We start from the raw sequence: 15,333 nt of genomic DNA on the forward strand, positions 1-15,333 counted from the left end.
GCCATTTTCTGCATTTTTAAGTTTAGAAGTTTGTATACATTCAATTATAAACTTATGATTTAATGTTAGGTTAAAACCTTTAAGATTTCTCTTAGAACACAGACCTCTGAAATCATAATCATCAATATTGTGAAAGTTTAAAAGATTATATTGGGAGATGTGACTGTACTGAGAGTTTTGTTATTTGAAAAATATCCAGTTAGTGCTACATATGTAAGATTGAAACAGTGAAGGTTACATGGTCTTTTTTGTTTTGAGTTGGGGTTTCACTTTGTCACCGTGGCTGTAGTGCAGTGGTACCGCAGCGTCAAACTCCTGAGCTTAAGCTGTCCACCTACCTGGGCCTCCCAAAGTGCTGAGATTAGAGGCGTGAGCCACCACATGCTGCAGGGGATCTTTTTTAGTAGCTAAATCAGGAAAAGTTTGAAAGATTTGTTTTAAAATAGTTTTTTGGAAAAGAGGGGGTTGATGGAGACCTGTGTGTGTGTACACACACACACACACACACACACACACACACACACACACACAGCCTATACTGAAACTAGTTAATCAAATAAGAATCTTGAAAATGAAAAACGCAAATTAAAGAAATCCAAATTAGTTTTTTTAATATTAGCTAACAGAGGTCTTTTAAAGTGAAGTGAATGTGTTTAATGATTCAACAGGCATCTGGGTACAAGCATTTTTGTTCTAAGCACTACCAATGATTTACTCTTTGATCAGCCTGTCACAAATAATGCTTTTAAAGCAGGCAAACAATTAAAACTGAATGAAAGATATGTAAAATGGTATAAGATCATAAGCAAAAAAAAAATTAAAGTTATGAATTGGATGTTTTCATGGAATCAGAAGAACCAGAGAATAGTTATTATTTCCAGAGAATAGAATCATCACTATTTGGAGTTTTTAAGCCACCACTTCAGTACTATTCAAATCGCTTTGTGTTGAAAGTACGGTAATTCTCTACCTGCTCCAGTTAATGAGAAAACCAGGGATGGCATCCCTGCATGTAGTCTAGGTGTTTTTAGGAATAGACTTAAATTTCTTATGTTTCTTTGGGAGTTTATTTTTGCTTGAAGAAGCCAGTTGTGTATTGGGGATATAAAACAATTTTTAAAATAGATACAATTTTAGAGGAAGTGCAGTTACATTTGTTAGGAATTTCTGTCATGAAGAAACAAATTACCCTCCAGAAACATTTTAATATTTTTGAAGCATCTAAATGATGACTTGATTTAAAATAAAGCTAAAGATAAAACTAAATTGATAGGGGAAAGTGAATAAGATAAGTATAAAGTTAGCATATTTAGCAGTGCTTCAAGTTTGAGGCTATTAGCACAGCATACTGTTGGGTTCCTTGGGAGATTGGTGCCTAAGCGATATGCCAGAGATGTTAAGACTTTTAAAAGTCTTTAACTTTTACTCAAATTGTGGTTTGCCTTTCTGTAGCATTTGAGCATTTTGCAGTGTTCTGTTTCTCTTTCCTTTCCCCTGCCCCTCCATGTAAAGGAGTTTTACTTTATGGTTTTATCCTATTTTTTGACATGATTTTCTTTTTTTTTTTTTCTTTTTTTTTTTGTGAGTCAGAGTCTCACTCCGTTGCCCAGGCTGGAGTGTAGTGGCACATTCACCGGCCACCCCAGCATCAACCTGCTGGGCTCTGGCGATCCTTCCACCTCAGTGGAACTATAGGCGCGCGCTACCACATCCAGCTAATTTTTTATTTATTGTAGAGACAAGGTATTGCCTAGTTGCCGGGGCTGGTCTTGAATTCGTGGGCTCAGGCAATCCACTCGCCTCAGCTTCTCAAAGTGCTGGGATTACAGGCTGAACTACGAGCCCCACCTCCTTGATTTTCAAAATGACTTTAAAACAGCAGTGGTAATGGTTACAAGCTTTGACTACATAGCTTAAAGCACATACTGCTGCTGCAGATGGGAAAATCAGCCTATCAACCTCTGTTTTTAAGTCAGATACCCCAGTTGTAGTTATTCAAAGGTCACTTTATAGTCAGTTTATCTATATTTATATACATACCCACACAAGAAGAAAATTAGACATTTAAGTTATTAAATTGTTGAAACAAAAAATGCCTTATTCTCTGGTAAATATACATCTTATTGGATGTTTTAAGCAGTTATTTTCTAATTACATAGTTTCTTATTAAAGGATTGTCATGCATGCCATTTTGTATTGCAGTATATAGTGTGTGTGTATATATATATATATATATAATACACACACACAGAGAGAGAGAGAGAGAGAATAGCATATTATAACACGTTTATCACACATGGTCCATTCTTTATTTCCCAGTCCCAGGCTTTGTCCCTTTTTTCTTTTTGTTCTTTTTAAAAATATCAAAAGGACATAATATAGTTCAGACTATGTATGAGTCAACTGCTTAAAACACTTAATTTTGTGAGGGTGTAATCCAACATGGTTGTGAGTTACATGAGCACTAAAACAAATATATGGAATGAAAATTAGTGTGTTAATTGAGAGGCCTGTTGCTTTTTATTTAATTAAACAATTTAAATATGAAATAAAATTGTATTAGAAATCTTGATTAAGTAGATTTGTCATTTATTGCCATGTTCTAGTTAGTTAATGACATAGCTTTATTTCCAGCTACTATGTTAAGTTATTGTTTCTTAAACTTACTATGAGTGATTTTTAATTGGTATTTTATTTTTCGTTTATGTGTCAAAATCATGACTTTTATAATAAGACATTATAGAAGTTTGTGAAAAATTTGTGGCAAATTGTGCAGTTACAATGCCAGAAAACACATATTGCCATCTAACTTCTTCACAAGGTCTTAAATTCAAAGAATTGCAAAGTTTAGTTGGTCCCAATTTTCTAGAAAGCTATAAGCTAAACAGAGTGACCAAGACATGAATATATGTGATACACAAAGCTTAGATTCAGTGCTTGACATATAGTGAGTATTCATTGATTGAATGAAATGATATTTAATAAATATGTAAGAGATAAAGCTAGGGACAAATATATTCATCAATATCTTCAATATAGATGTAATGGATAGCATGTATACCTTGCTCACACTATTCTGTCTTCTTTTTTTTTTTTACTGTAATCAGAAGGAAATCAAGAAACAGTCCACCTCAGTTCAATTAGCAAGAGTGTATTCAGTGCTGTCATTAAAGCTTTCTGTGGATGATACAGTTGTTCTCTATTTGTGTTGTCCAGTACAGTACCCACAGTCCACTTGTGGCTATCAAGCACTTGGAAGGGCTATTGGTGCTGGGAACTGAATTTGTATTTTAATTAATTTAAATGTAAATAGTCACATATGGCTGATGGCTATCTTATGGGAAGGCATAAGATACAAATCATTTGAAGTTCAAGTATTCTCTGTGCCTCATTTTATCTACAGTTTCAACATTGCTCCTGTTAATTTTTTTTTGTCAGAAGTTACTTACCAATAAGAAAATGGAGTTTTTAAAAAATATATTACTTTCTTTCCCCAGCTACCACCTAATGCAGATGGTAATAAACAATGTAGTATTCAAAAGATGGGTTGGGGCAAGGAAAAACCAAAGGAGTGGGATAATTCCAATTCCAAATAAGCATTGCCAGGATAGTTGGGAGTTGGCTGCCTTGTAGTAGAGTTAGTTGTGTAATACTTTGGGCTTGAAATGTTGTTGTCTTTCTGCCCTATCACTAAACTAATTGGAATGAGTGTGTGAATCATTTAAATAAACTTCATGAGTGTCTGTTACCTGTATATAAAATAACTATGAAGATATGGCTTTTCCCAGCTTGGACAAGAGAGATTTCACTGGAAGAAAAGCACTGTGCACATTTCAAAGGTTCTAGGCTTATAGAGAAGGACACCTTTTGTAATATATTCAGGGGAAATCATTGTTCTATTGCTGCGGGGTTACCAAGTTTCCAGTGCCCATGAAGGTTTGACTAAATGGGTCAAACCTCTCTACTGTGAATTTCTATCTCTATAATGGTTACAAAAGTGGTCTTTTAGAATACCTGTTTTTTGTGACCAACTTTGAAATCCAAACTAAGGGTGAAAATAGAATTTTTTGTATGGCTTCCAGAAATACTTTTTAGGGGGACAAAAAAAGATGAGAGCTCATTTCTAAATTTTAAAGTGATTTATGGCAAGTTTGATTAGTTCAGAAATACCTACAGTTATCTAGACAGTTATATCTAATCTCTGTAGGTAACACAGATAAATTGATTATTAAAGGTTACTTATATCACTTAGATGCATAATTTAAGGGGCTTGTTAGAATACCAGCACTATCTTTTGAGACTTAGTAGAAATTTTGGTATTTTGATTATTATATAAGGTAGCAAGAAATTCAAAATGGAAAGTATGTGGGACAGTGTTGAACACTGTCATGATCATGTCTAACATAGTCCTCACTGGAATACTGTGCCTGGCCTAGGGATGGAATTTATGTGGACCCAGTAAGTGGAATGATTGTTGATTCTTTGTTTAGATCAGTTATTGGAGCGACATCCCAGAGTGAAGGCGGAAACCTTCGTGAGATGACTTTCTTTCTCTTTTCCTCTCCCCCCCTCCTGCTCTGTGCTGTGTGCAGGGTGATGTTGGGCTTGCTATGGGGAAACTGTATGGAAATGACTTCAGCCAAACTACCATCTCTCGCTTTGAAGCCTTGAACCTCAGCTTTAAGAACATGTGCAAGTTAAAGCCACTTTTAGAGAAGTGGCTAAATGATGCAGGTAAGTGAATATATGAGACATTTCTTCATTGTCCATTGGAATTTTGCAGAGAGGACCGTCATATATATATATTTATATTTCTTAGTGTATTATTGGTACTACAGAACCTTGAAGCTTACTGTTCACGAAAGGATCACTGTAAATTATGGCTATGTAAATCAGAAAGCTAATTCATTTAAATAATCCAGTAATTACAGTATAAATAATAGTAATAGTTTTTAGCCTTGAAATATGTATTGTATTTGAACCAGTATTGAGGAGACAAACACAGTTGAAGGACGAGGATAAGAAGGCCCATATATTTAGATAAACTTGAAGAACAAGTTTATTATTTCTTCCTTGATGGATTATCATAGGACTTGTTCCTGGTAATATTTTTCCTTTTGTTATTGAAAATGAGCACATTTTATACAAAAATGTTGGTCTGCTAGTTTCAACTTGTTTTATTTATTTATATATTTATTTATTTTTTTAACTTTTATTTTTTTATTTTAAAGATGTGTACAATTCAGGGTTAGTTATACAAATGTTAATTATGCAGGTACCCTTGTTGATAAAGTGTGCCCCCCATTTCCCCAGGCAGATTTCCACTACTGCCGATCCCGCCTCCCCATCCCCAGTTTCCCAGTACTGCCAATCCTTTTCTTATAGTATAATGATAGTTGTTCAAGATCCACTTATGAGTGAGAATGTGTGATACTCAGTTCTTTGTTTCTGTGAAAGATCACTCAGTACTATAGACTCTAAGTCCATCCAGGTTGCTGCAAAGTTCATAATTTTGTTCTTCTTTATGGCTGCATAATATTCGTTGTGTATATGTGCCACGTTTTTTTCATCCAGTCCTCTTTTGATGGGCAGCACTCAGACTATTCTTTTGTGTGTGTACTGATGTTTCCTTTTGGAAGATTTGGATTTTGAGTCATAGAATTACAGACTGTGAAACACTGTTTTAAAGACCGTAGAGATCCCCTAGACTGTGGTTCTTATTGTAGAGATTAACAAAAATTAGCTGTTTGGAAAAGACAAACTGAAACACTTATCCTTGGGCATTTCGATTTAGTAGCCATGGGTGAGGCCTAGGTATCTGGTATCTTCCTGAGTTTCACAAGCAAACAATACTACTAGTCTACTCCATTCAGTGGAGCAGAAAGAAACTCAGAGATGTGTATGACATGCTCAGCGTTATGGAAATGTTAAATCACAGAACCCTGTTAAAAAAGAATTTGCAAGTATTTTTTTCTTTTCTTTTTTACCCTAGATTATAACAATAAAGTAAGGGGTTATTAATCAGATAAATATAAAATGTTCAGTAATTTCCATTGAAGCTTTCTTTTATCCTCAGAGCTCATAAACAAGCAAAACATGAGAACAGAACTGAGAGAGAGCACGAACTGAGTTTAAGGGTAGGAATGGTAAACTGCTTTCTCAGAAACAGAAATCAAAACATAGTGGTGATAATATGGTAAACCATCCTGGGACAGAGAATGTCAAAAAAGGCAGTAGAAAGATGCATGGTAGTAAGCAACATTTAATGTAGGTTGTGTGGAAACCTTTTCATCCTTACTTATAGCTTATTTGTCAGCTTTGTTATTGTTAATATATGTATTATACACAGAAATCATCATGCTCAGCTGATTTTATTTCTGTGTTTTCTTCATTCTTATAGAGAACCTCTCATCTGATTCGACCCTCTCCAGCCCAAGTGCCCTGAATTCTCCAGGAGTTGAGGGCTTGAACCGTAGGAGGAAGAAACGCACCAGCATAGAGACCAACATACGTGTGGCCTTAGAGAAGAGTTTCTTGGAGGTCAGTGAGGTTTTTACTTTTGATTGTGTAGTAGTTAGTATTAGGAACCAGAGATGAGACAAGATGATATATCAACCTCTACCCTTATGGATACTTATGACATAATAGAAAAAATAAAAGAAATAAGTTACTGTTGTAAATGATAGAACCAGAGTCCTTAAGGGTTCAGGAGAGACCAGAGTCACATCCATGTGAGCACTCAATGTGAGAGAGGTAACAGCTGGTATAGGAATTAATTTCACAGACTGGAAGAAGTGGAAGGAAATGTGTGAGCAGAGTCATTGTGGGGAGAACTGTGGGATGTATCAGGAGAAACACTAGTGGTTTGGTTGGCAAATCCTAGTGTCTACCTAGAATGGAACACAAGATCCTGAATGTTAAGCTATGGAGTTTAAGTTAATGCAACAGATATTTGACAATTATTTTTTTGTATCAGACAATATCATAATCAAAGCTTTTAATAAAATTTTTGACTTCTCTAATTCAGAAAAGGCTTGAACACATTGGAAGGACACTAAGTGAGGGATCGTTATCAGCTCTGCCACTTGTTGACTGTGATTGGGCAATCACATGATTTCTTTAAGCTGGAATTTCTTTGTCTGTGGAATGCCTGCCTTTTCTGCTCACAGCCTTATCGTGAGGTCCAAGTTAGATGGCATGAAACAGAGAGAAAACTTAAATTCCTGCTGATGCATAAGGTTGCGTTGGTATTTTGTTCATTTTATTCAAAATTAGTAGATCTTAAAAATGGAAAAAAATCTAAGAATAACTTACTTTAAGTTAATATGAATACCTTTAATAAATGTAATGTTCATTACGTTTAATGTCTTCTTCATGAAGATGGACGCTCTTCATTGAAAGTGACCTGATATAGTCATAATATCCCAGCTTACCTCTCCCAGTTTATTTGTTTATATACTGATATAATTATGCCAAAAGTTCAAAAAGTTACCCAAAGGTTGGTACGGGTAATTTTTCCCCTCAGAATCAAAAGCCTACCTCGGAAGAGATCACTATGATTGCTGATCAGCTCAGTATGGAAAAAGAGGTGATTCGTGTTTGGTTTTGTAACCGCCGCCAGAAGGAAAAAAGAATCAACCCACCAAGCAGTGGTGGGACCAGCAGCTCACCTATCAAAGCAATTTTCCCCAACCCAACCTCACTGGTAAGAATAAACAATATGGGGGGGGAATTCTAGGGCTAATTTTTACTATTTTACAAATGACCTATTAATTTATTCCATAATAGGAATTTAATGTATATGTATTCACATTGAATAAATATGTGTATATTTCTATTTTAGATGTTACCTAGGTAATGAAATTTCATGTTGTTAACCTAAGAATTCATTGGTCTTTCTTATTTTTTAAAATTGACAGTTTTAATTCCATCCTGTTTTATTGCATTTCTGTTACACTGTTACATGGCTAGTGACAGTAAATTCCTAACTCTGAACTTGTATTAATGCAGTTATATCCAATATGCACTCAAACAGCTTATGGTCCTTTTATGTATAGCATCGAGTAACTGCTGCTGTTTGCATTATATTATTATTCCTAGATTGAAGGGACGTAAAGTGGTCGTGTGATTGCCTTGACTTTCAGGATGATGTGACTTCTACATTGCCAACCAGAACTCAAAATATGGGAAGATTGTTGCATTTCTGTTCCTTTTTTGTTAATTTGTTTTTATTTTATTTGAATATCATTTCATGCTGAGAGTATTAAACTAGAGTTAGCATTAAAAGCACATATTAGTTTAAGTGAAGATTGTGGTTGTTAAATTGTAGATATTTAATCATTAAGTTCATGAGGTAGTTATGAAAAAGATACTAAATAATTTTGTTTTGTATGGTGACTTTTATGTTTTAGATTTATTTGTACTAGAAGAAAAACAATATTTCTTGCAAAACTGTCAAAATTTAATTTTTAAAATCATGGGTTTTTTTGGCTCTTGGGGGGGGTTGTTTTGTTTTGTTTTTTGGATTGGAGTCTCACTCTGTCGCCCAGGCTGGAGTACAGTGGCACGCTCATGGCCACCCCAGCATCGAACTGCTGGGTCAGGCGATCCTTCCGCCTCAGCCTTCCAAGTAGCCGGAACTATAGGTGTGCGTTACCATACTTGGCTAATTTTTTGATTTATTATAGAGATGAGATCTCGCCAAATTGCCCAGGCTGGTCTCAAACCCGTGGACTCAGGCAGTCCTCTCACCTCAGCCTCCCAAAGTGCTGGGATTACAGGCCAAAATTGTAGTTTTTTTTAAAAAATTTGTTTCACAGTCTCTCCATAATTTCATTTAATTTAAAAAACACACACAGACACACACACACACACACACACACACACACACACCAATCCAATCCTGCCACCACAGAGTCAAATATAAAAGTAATTCATGAGCCCCAGATTCTCTGATCCTGTCAAATAGTGTTCTTATTTATGTAAAGCTGATAGTATAATATGTTTTATTGACTTAAAGTATATCTGACTCAAAATTGTTGACTTAGGGTGCTTTTGATTATTTATTTTTGAAACCTGTGCAGAGCTATTTGAGATATCAGTGAAAACCCATCTTTTAATAGCAACTTTCTAACATATGATGCCAAACTTCTCAAGTCCAAGACCAAAGAGTGAATATAAAATAATTTCATCTTAGCCTCTTTTACTTCATTCTGTTGTACTTGGGGTTTAAAAAATGTTACAGACAAACTAAGTCCACAACATGGGTTTAAATTTTAAGTGCTTTGTCCATATTTTCATTTCTGGCCTCCAGGTGGCGACCACGCCAAGCCTTGTGACGAGCAGTGCGGCAACTACCCTCACAGTCAGCCCTGTCCTCCCTCTGACCAGCGCTGCTGTGACTAATCTCTCGGTTACAGGTAAGCAGCAGCCAGGCTGTTCACCTACTAAGCACATGGGAGACCCACAAGGTTTCTATGAGAATTGGCCATTAAATTGTGAATTAAGGCTCTAACTAGGGATATGTATTGCTTTTTTAAAAAGTTATGTATGAAAATTTGAACTTCAAACAAGATTAGGCATATTTGATTTTGTCAGAAAATAATAATATATTTACCCAAGAATTTTCTTAACCTCATTTGTTCTTTCCCACATTAGTTCATCTCCTACATTGCTTCATGAGCTATCTTTCAAAAACACCAATTTTTTTTTTAAGTAACTTTTTTCCTTTAAAATCTCCAATAGCTATGGCTTGTTGCATTCAGAAAAACATATAAATTCATCAATTCATAGCAGGTTATTTCCCATCTGAACCAGACCTTCCACTAGGCTTTTGCCCACCCTACCCTCTACAGACAGGAGGGCTCCATTTAGAAACTTTCCTATGCCCTGAAATGTTGTCCATCCTATCCTGCTATTCTTAATCTGATATTGGTAAAAGTTCACCAGCTTATACATCAGGTGTTTTTGGAAACATCCTTTAGTTTCCCCAGGAAACTTTTCATTTCCACCTACCTGTATCATAAATAATTATGTTTTTACACATCTGTCTTTCTTGATAGACTGTGCACTTCTCAAAAGATTTGAATATTCTTCCTTTTGCACTCTTGATGCCTAACTCAGTGCCTGACACACTCACTATAAAATGAGTAAATTTTTTCCCTTTGGCCTCCTCCAAATAGCAAATTTTCCAAATACATTTAAAATGACTGGGCATTGTCATCAAATCTTTTTAGTGATACACAGTGCATAGACATGCTGTAATTACTCACCAAATTAATTATTTGCTAGTAAATAAATCATTGGGTAGATTTATAATATTTCATAACTAGTGTTGATTTAACCTAGAATTGAGGACTTTGATTTTCCTCACTCGTATTTTAAGTTCATAATACCTCTTCAGCTCTATGACTTTAATCATGATGTAAAAATTGAATAAATGCCTTTATATTTATGAAGTTCTAAGGTGTTAGAAAATCTCATAATTGTTTCTGTTTTAATCAGTACTTCTTGACCCCTTTTGGGTGTTGAACCTCTTTGAGAATTTGAAAGCTATTGACTTTTCCTCCCTCAAATAGACATACATACAATTTGTAGTAAAATTTAAGGAAGTTTATAAATGACAGTCCCCACCAGCACCGCCCTTCAAGGCTATTTGTGGATGCCGCCGGAGCCTGCAGATTCCAGCTTTGAGAACCTTTGTTTGAGAACGTGTAGGATAATCAGCACTTCAGCTTACTCAGACTGTTAGTGACTGTATAGGGCACCAGGAATGAATAGGAAGTTCCTGCCTCTGAGGAGCTGTTGTCTAAACTGACTGCCAATCATCAGTAAATCATGAACTTGAACTTTACCTGCCCAACAAATTATAAGGCATGTTATGTTAGGGCTAAAGATTCCCCCAAAATTTCTAACAGCTTAAATACTAAAAACAAGTAGTTTTGCAGATATCTTAGAATATGAGGAAAATCAAACAAGGTAATTATAAAGAACTATATATACTCAGAACTAACTAAAAATTTGTATCAGTTTTGATGATTCTGACTGACCAAATCACATTTTCTTGAACCCAATTACTCAGCCCATTTATGTGGATTTAATTATGACTGTTATCTGAAGTGTTGGCAACTCTTCTTGGAGTGGATTTTTTTTTTAATTATTAAGAAATTTAACATTATAAGAAATCTAAGCAGGAAAAAATCAATCACAGGTAATGTTTTTATTTTCTCCTTAAATCTTTTTTATATGAACGTGCACATACAATTTCAGTAGCATTTATACAGTACAGTATTGGATTGCAGCCTTGTGATGCCCTAAGCAGAGGACCCAGCTAAATTGTACCTGGACCTACAAAAACTATGAGATGATAAATTGTGTTGTTTTAAGCTGCTGGGTTTGTGTTACTTTGTTACATAGCAATAAAAAATGAATACAACATTATGTTTTATTAATATTGTACAGGGCCGGCCCATATGATTGAATCTGGGGGGGGGGGAAATATAATCTTATGACATGTAAACATTGCTGCTTGTAAGATTATAAGTGTCAGTGTCAAATGAATTCTTTCCTTACTCTTAGCAGCAGTTACTCAAAATCATGCCCCAGCCGGGCTCGGTGGCTCAGCCTGTAATACCGTGCCTTTGGGAGGCTGAGGTGAGTGGATTGCCTGAGCCCGCGGGTTCGAGACCCGCCTGGGCAACTTGGCGAGACCTCATCTCTACAATAAATCAAAAAATTATTAGCCGGGCCTGGTAGCGCGCGCCTGTAATTCCAGCTACTTGGAAGGCTGAGGCGGAAGGATCGCCGGAGCCCAGCAGGTCGAGGCTGCGGTGGCCAGAAACGGCCACTACACTCCAGTCTGGGCAACAGAGTGAGACTCCAACTCAAAAAAAAAAAAAGAATCATGCCCCATATAAATTTTTTTCCTCTTTGAGCTGTCACTTTCTTATATAGCCCCTTTTCCTCTGACATTTTCTTTTTCTCTGTTGACAAAAGTAGCATATTCCTTTATGATATTATGATATTAAACACATCCAATATCTTAATCATACAACTTACCTAATGCAGTCAACTTCCTGAAGACCTTCTTGGAATTCCTATGATTGCTTATTTTAATTGCTTTTCATCATATTCCTGAGTTAGATCCAATGCTTCTTAGATCACATTCTTCCTCTATCTTGGATTCCTTTTCATCTAGAGAGCATTCTCAAGTAATTTTTTTTTAATTAAACAAGGATACAACAGAGGTAAATTTTCTAAGTATGTGTATAACTAAAAAGTACTTATTTTGTCGTCACAGTTTTTTGGAGTTTGTTCAGTAACAAAATTCTAGATGTAAAATTATTTTTTCTTTCAATTTTGAAGATATTGCTTTGTTGTGTTTTAGCAACTAGTGTTGCTAATGAAAAGTCTGATCTCAATCTCTTTCCTTGATAGTTTGTTTTTTCCCTCTGTAAACCTTAAGGATCTTTTTTGTCCTTACTGTTCTGAGATTTTACTATGTGGTTTCAAGGAATTAGCCTTCTAAGATTTGTCCTCAGTGGCCTTCAGTGAGCATTTCAATCTGAATCAATGTCTTTCTTCAACTCCGGTCATTTGTCTTTGTTTATTTAAGCTGCATTTTTTGGCATTAACTATGTTTATTCATTTTGTGCCACTTTTGTTATGTTGTTGCGTTTTTCATTGCGTGGTGATTTTTGGTTATGTATTTATCCTGAAGAACACAAGACTGTATTACTTAATATCAGTAGCTTGTACGGGTTTTTCTGTTACTCAGCAGTCCTCTGCTGAATGGAAGGGGTAGCAGTGAGCTATGAATGTGGGTAGAGAACTGCCAAGCTTTATTTTGGGGTGTGAGAGGGAAACAGGCAGGCAAGGAGACTTTACCCTCATACTTTTCCCTACTCAGGGGAATTTTACCCGTGCATGCCAGTGCCTACGCTAGAATCCTTAACCTTCCATAGTCAGATTTTTATTTTTGTTGAAGAGCAGTAGGTGACATTGGTTCTGCTCATGTGAAAGATTTGGTAGAGGGAGGGAAAGACCCACTAGCAGAGCTACTGTGTCAACAATCCTTGAACCACCCTATTCTCTAACCCCATTTTCTACTTCTACCTCAGTATCTGACAACTCTGAACTTGAACCCTCCTGAGGGCTTTACCGGAGTGAATAATTTCCACTTCTACCGTAGCCTTCTCCTGTGCCCTCCTGGATTATGGTTGCTTTCTCCATGACCCAGTTTTATCCTTTTTCTCATTTCTGCAAATCTGTCTAAACCTTAAGCCCTCCTATATCTTTTATCTGAGTTCTTATTCCCTTTTGTATTTTTTAAATCCTCATTTGCAATAGGATTTTAAAACTGAAAGGAAGAACCGTATCCTCAGTGTACTGTCTTCTAAGAAAAATCTTATTTCATTGGCATGGTCATTTTTATTTTCCCATAGTTATTCTTGGTACAGAATAGATCCTGGGTAAACAGTTCTACAGTAGATGCAAGAATGATCATGACTATGCTCCTCAGAAAACAAGTGTACTGATATGCCTCAAAAACTTGCAAAAATTCCACAGACCTTAATAATCTTAACTAAACATGCTCTGTCCCCAATTCTTTTCCCAAAATATTTTTCATAATGACATAAGAGTTGATTCCGTAGACAGATGTAGCAATTATAGTTATATAGCTGCCTAAAGGTTCAAGATAGAGGAAACAAAAATAAAATTTAAAGGAGAAATAGGCAGTTCAACAATAATAGTTGGAGGTCTTTGATTTATTTGAACTATGTTTAAAAAAAAATTATCAGGGATATACAAGATTTGAACTCTGCCAACCAACTTGTCCTACTGCCATCTATAGAACACTTGATCCAACTAAAGTAGAAAGTACATTCTTTTCTGCCATGCTTATTAGCTCATGCCTTTAATCCCAACACTTTGGGAGGCCTAGGCAGCATAGTGAGTTCTGTGCCTTGGCAACATAGTGAGATCTTGTCTCTACAAAAAAAATTAAAAATTACCTGGGCTTGGTAGTGCACACCTGTAGTTCCAGATACTTGGGAGACTGAGGTAGGATGATTGCTTGATCCCAGAAAGTAGAGACTAGTGAGACCCTATCTCAAAAAAAATAAAAAATAAAAAAAGAAGTGAAAGAAAACACAAGTACATATGGAACATCCATCTCTCTGATATTTTAATCCATAAACAAGTCTCAGAAAATTAAAAATGTGTAAGATCATACAAAGTTTGTTGCCTGATGACAACTGAGGTAAATTAAAAATTAACAACAAGAAGAAATTTGGGAAATCCCCAACTATTTGTAAATTAAACAAACATGGGTGAAGAAATCACAAGAAAAATTAGAAAATACTTTGAAATAAATGAAAGTAAAAACACAAGTAGAAAAGAAACATCTCAGGTATATAGCCAAAGCTTCCACCTTAATAGAAAAATAGAAACAAACTAATCTCAAAGGAAGCAGAAAGAAGGAAACAATAAAGACTAGAGCAGAAATTAATGAAATAAAAGAAGGCAGTAGAGAAAAACCAATGCAACCAAAAATGAATTCCTTGAAAAAAGCAACAATACTGACAAATGACACTTTAACCAAAAAAGGGAAAGAACAAAATACCAGAATCAGAAATGAAACAGGAGACATTACTACTGACCATACAGAAGTTATAAAGATTATAATGTGATTTTTAAAAATTGAAATATCATTCACATACCTTTTTTAGTATAAAGTTTTAAAGTATACAATTCAGAACTATTCAACATGGAGCGGAGGCCAATAAGATAGAGCTGATGTTCCAGAAAGCTGATTCTGATCAGGATTACATTCATTACAGGCTGGAGTATGAAATCAAGAATAATCATCCTAATTCAGCAGGCGAGAAAAATCCAGTTATACTCTTAAAGGAATCGTCAACAATAAAGTCTCAGTATCAAAAGTTGTATGCATACTTTAAATCAGTTGCTGTTGAGCAGAAAGAGACTAAGATCCTCATGTGTGCTACTGTGAATAAGACTGGACATAATAAAAAACTCCAAAGCAAACCGACCTGGAGCTGTCACCACTGACTGAAGAAGAGAAAACTAAAGCTGACGAATTAAAATCTCACATGCCAGACTTAGGAAGAAATGGGCTGGCATAAGAGAACTCTGATGGAGAAGAAATCAATTCCAGAGAAGTTTAGGAAGATATCCTATTAACACTTGATGACTAGAGGTAGGGGTGGGAGGTGCTGGTAAAGGAGACAATTTAGCTTGAATGACTGAATAATGATGCCTTTCAAAGGAGAGAAGAATATAAGAAGGACAGGTGTTATGTGAATAAAGTTC

General features: G+C 35.6%; 1 protein-coding gene and 1 pseudogene across 5 annotated transcripts in view; both read left to right on the forward strand.

The window, feature by feature from the left end:
• Nucleotides 1-15,333, forward strand: part of POU2F1 (POU class 2 homeobox 1) — a 188,874-nt gene that overhangs the window by 154,295 nt on the left and 19,246 nt on the right. For all 5 annotated transcript variants that reach the window (XM_008051452.2, XM_008051451.2, XM_021709324.1 and 2 more), the window contains 4 exons: nucleotides 4,593-4,734; nucleotides 6,401-6,540; nucleotides 7,526-7,705; nucleotides 9,314-9,419. In XM_008051452.2, the coding sequence (XP_008049643.2) occupies nucleotides 4,593-4,734; nucleotides 6,401-6,540; nucleotides 7,526-7,705; nucleotides 9,314-9,419 (568 nt within the window). The remainder of the gene's footprint in view (nucleotides 1-4,592; nucleotides 4,735-6,400; nucleotides 6,541-7,525; nucleotides 7,706-9,313; nucleotides 9,420-15,333) is intronic.
• On the forward strand, nucleotides 12,925-15,146 carry LOC103252859 (annotated as a pseudogene).

The sequence above is a fragment of the Carlito syrichta genome, unplaced genomic scaffold (assembly GCF_000164805.1).
Source record: "Carlito syrichta isolate Samal-C Ts95f unplaced genomic scaffold, Tarsius_syrichta-2.0.1 Scaffold173424, whole genome shotgun sequence".
NCBI classification, from domain to species: Eukaryota; Metazoa; Chordata; class Mammalia; order Primates; family Tarsiidae; genus Carlito; species Carlito syrichta.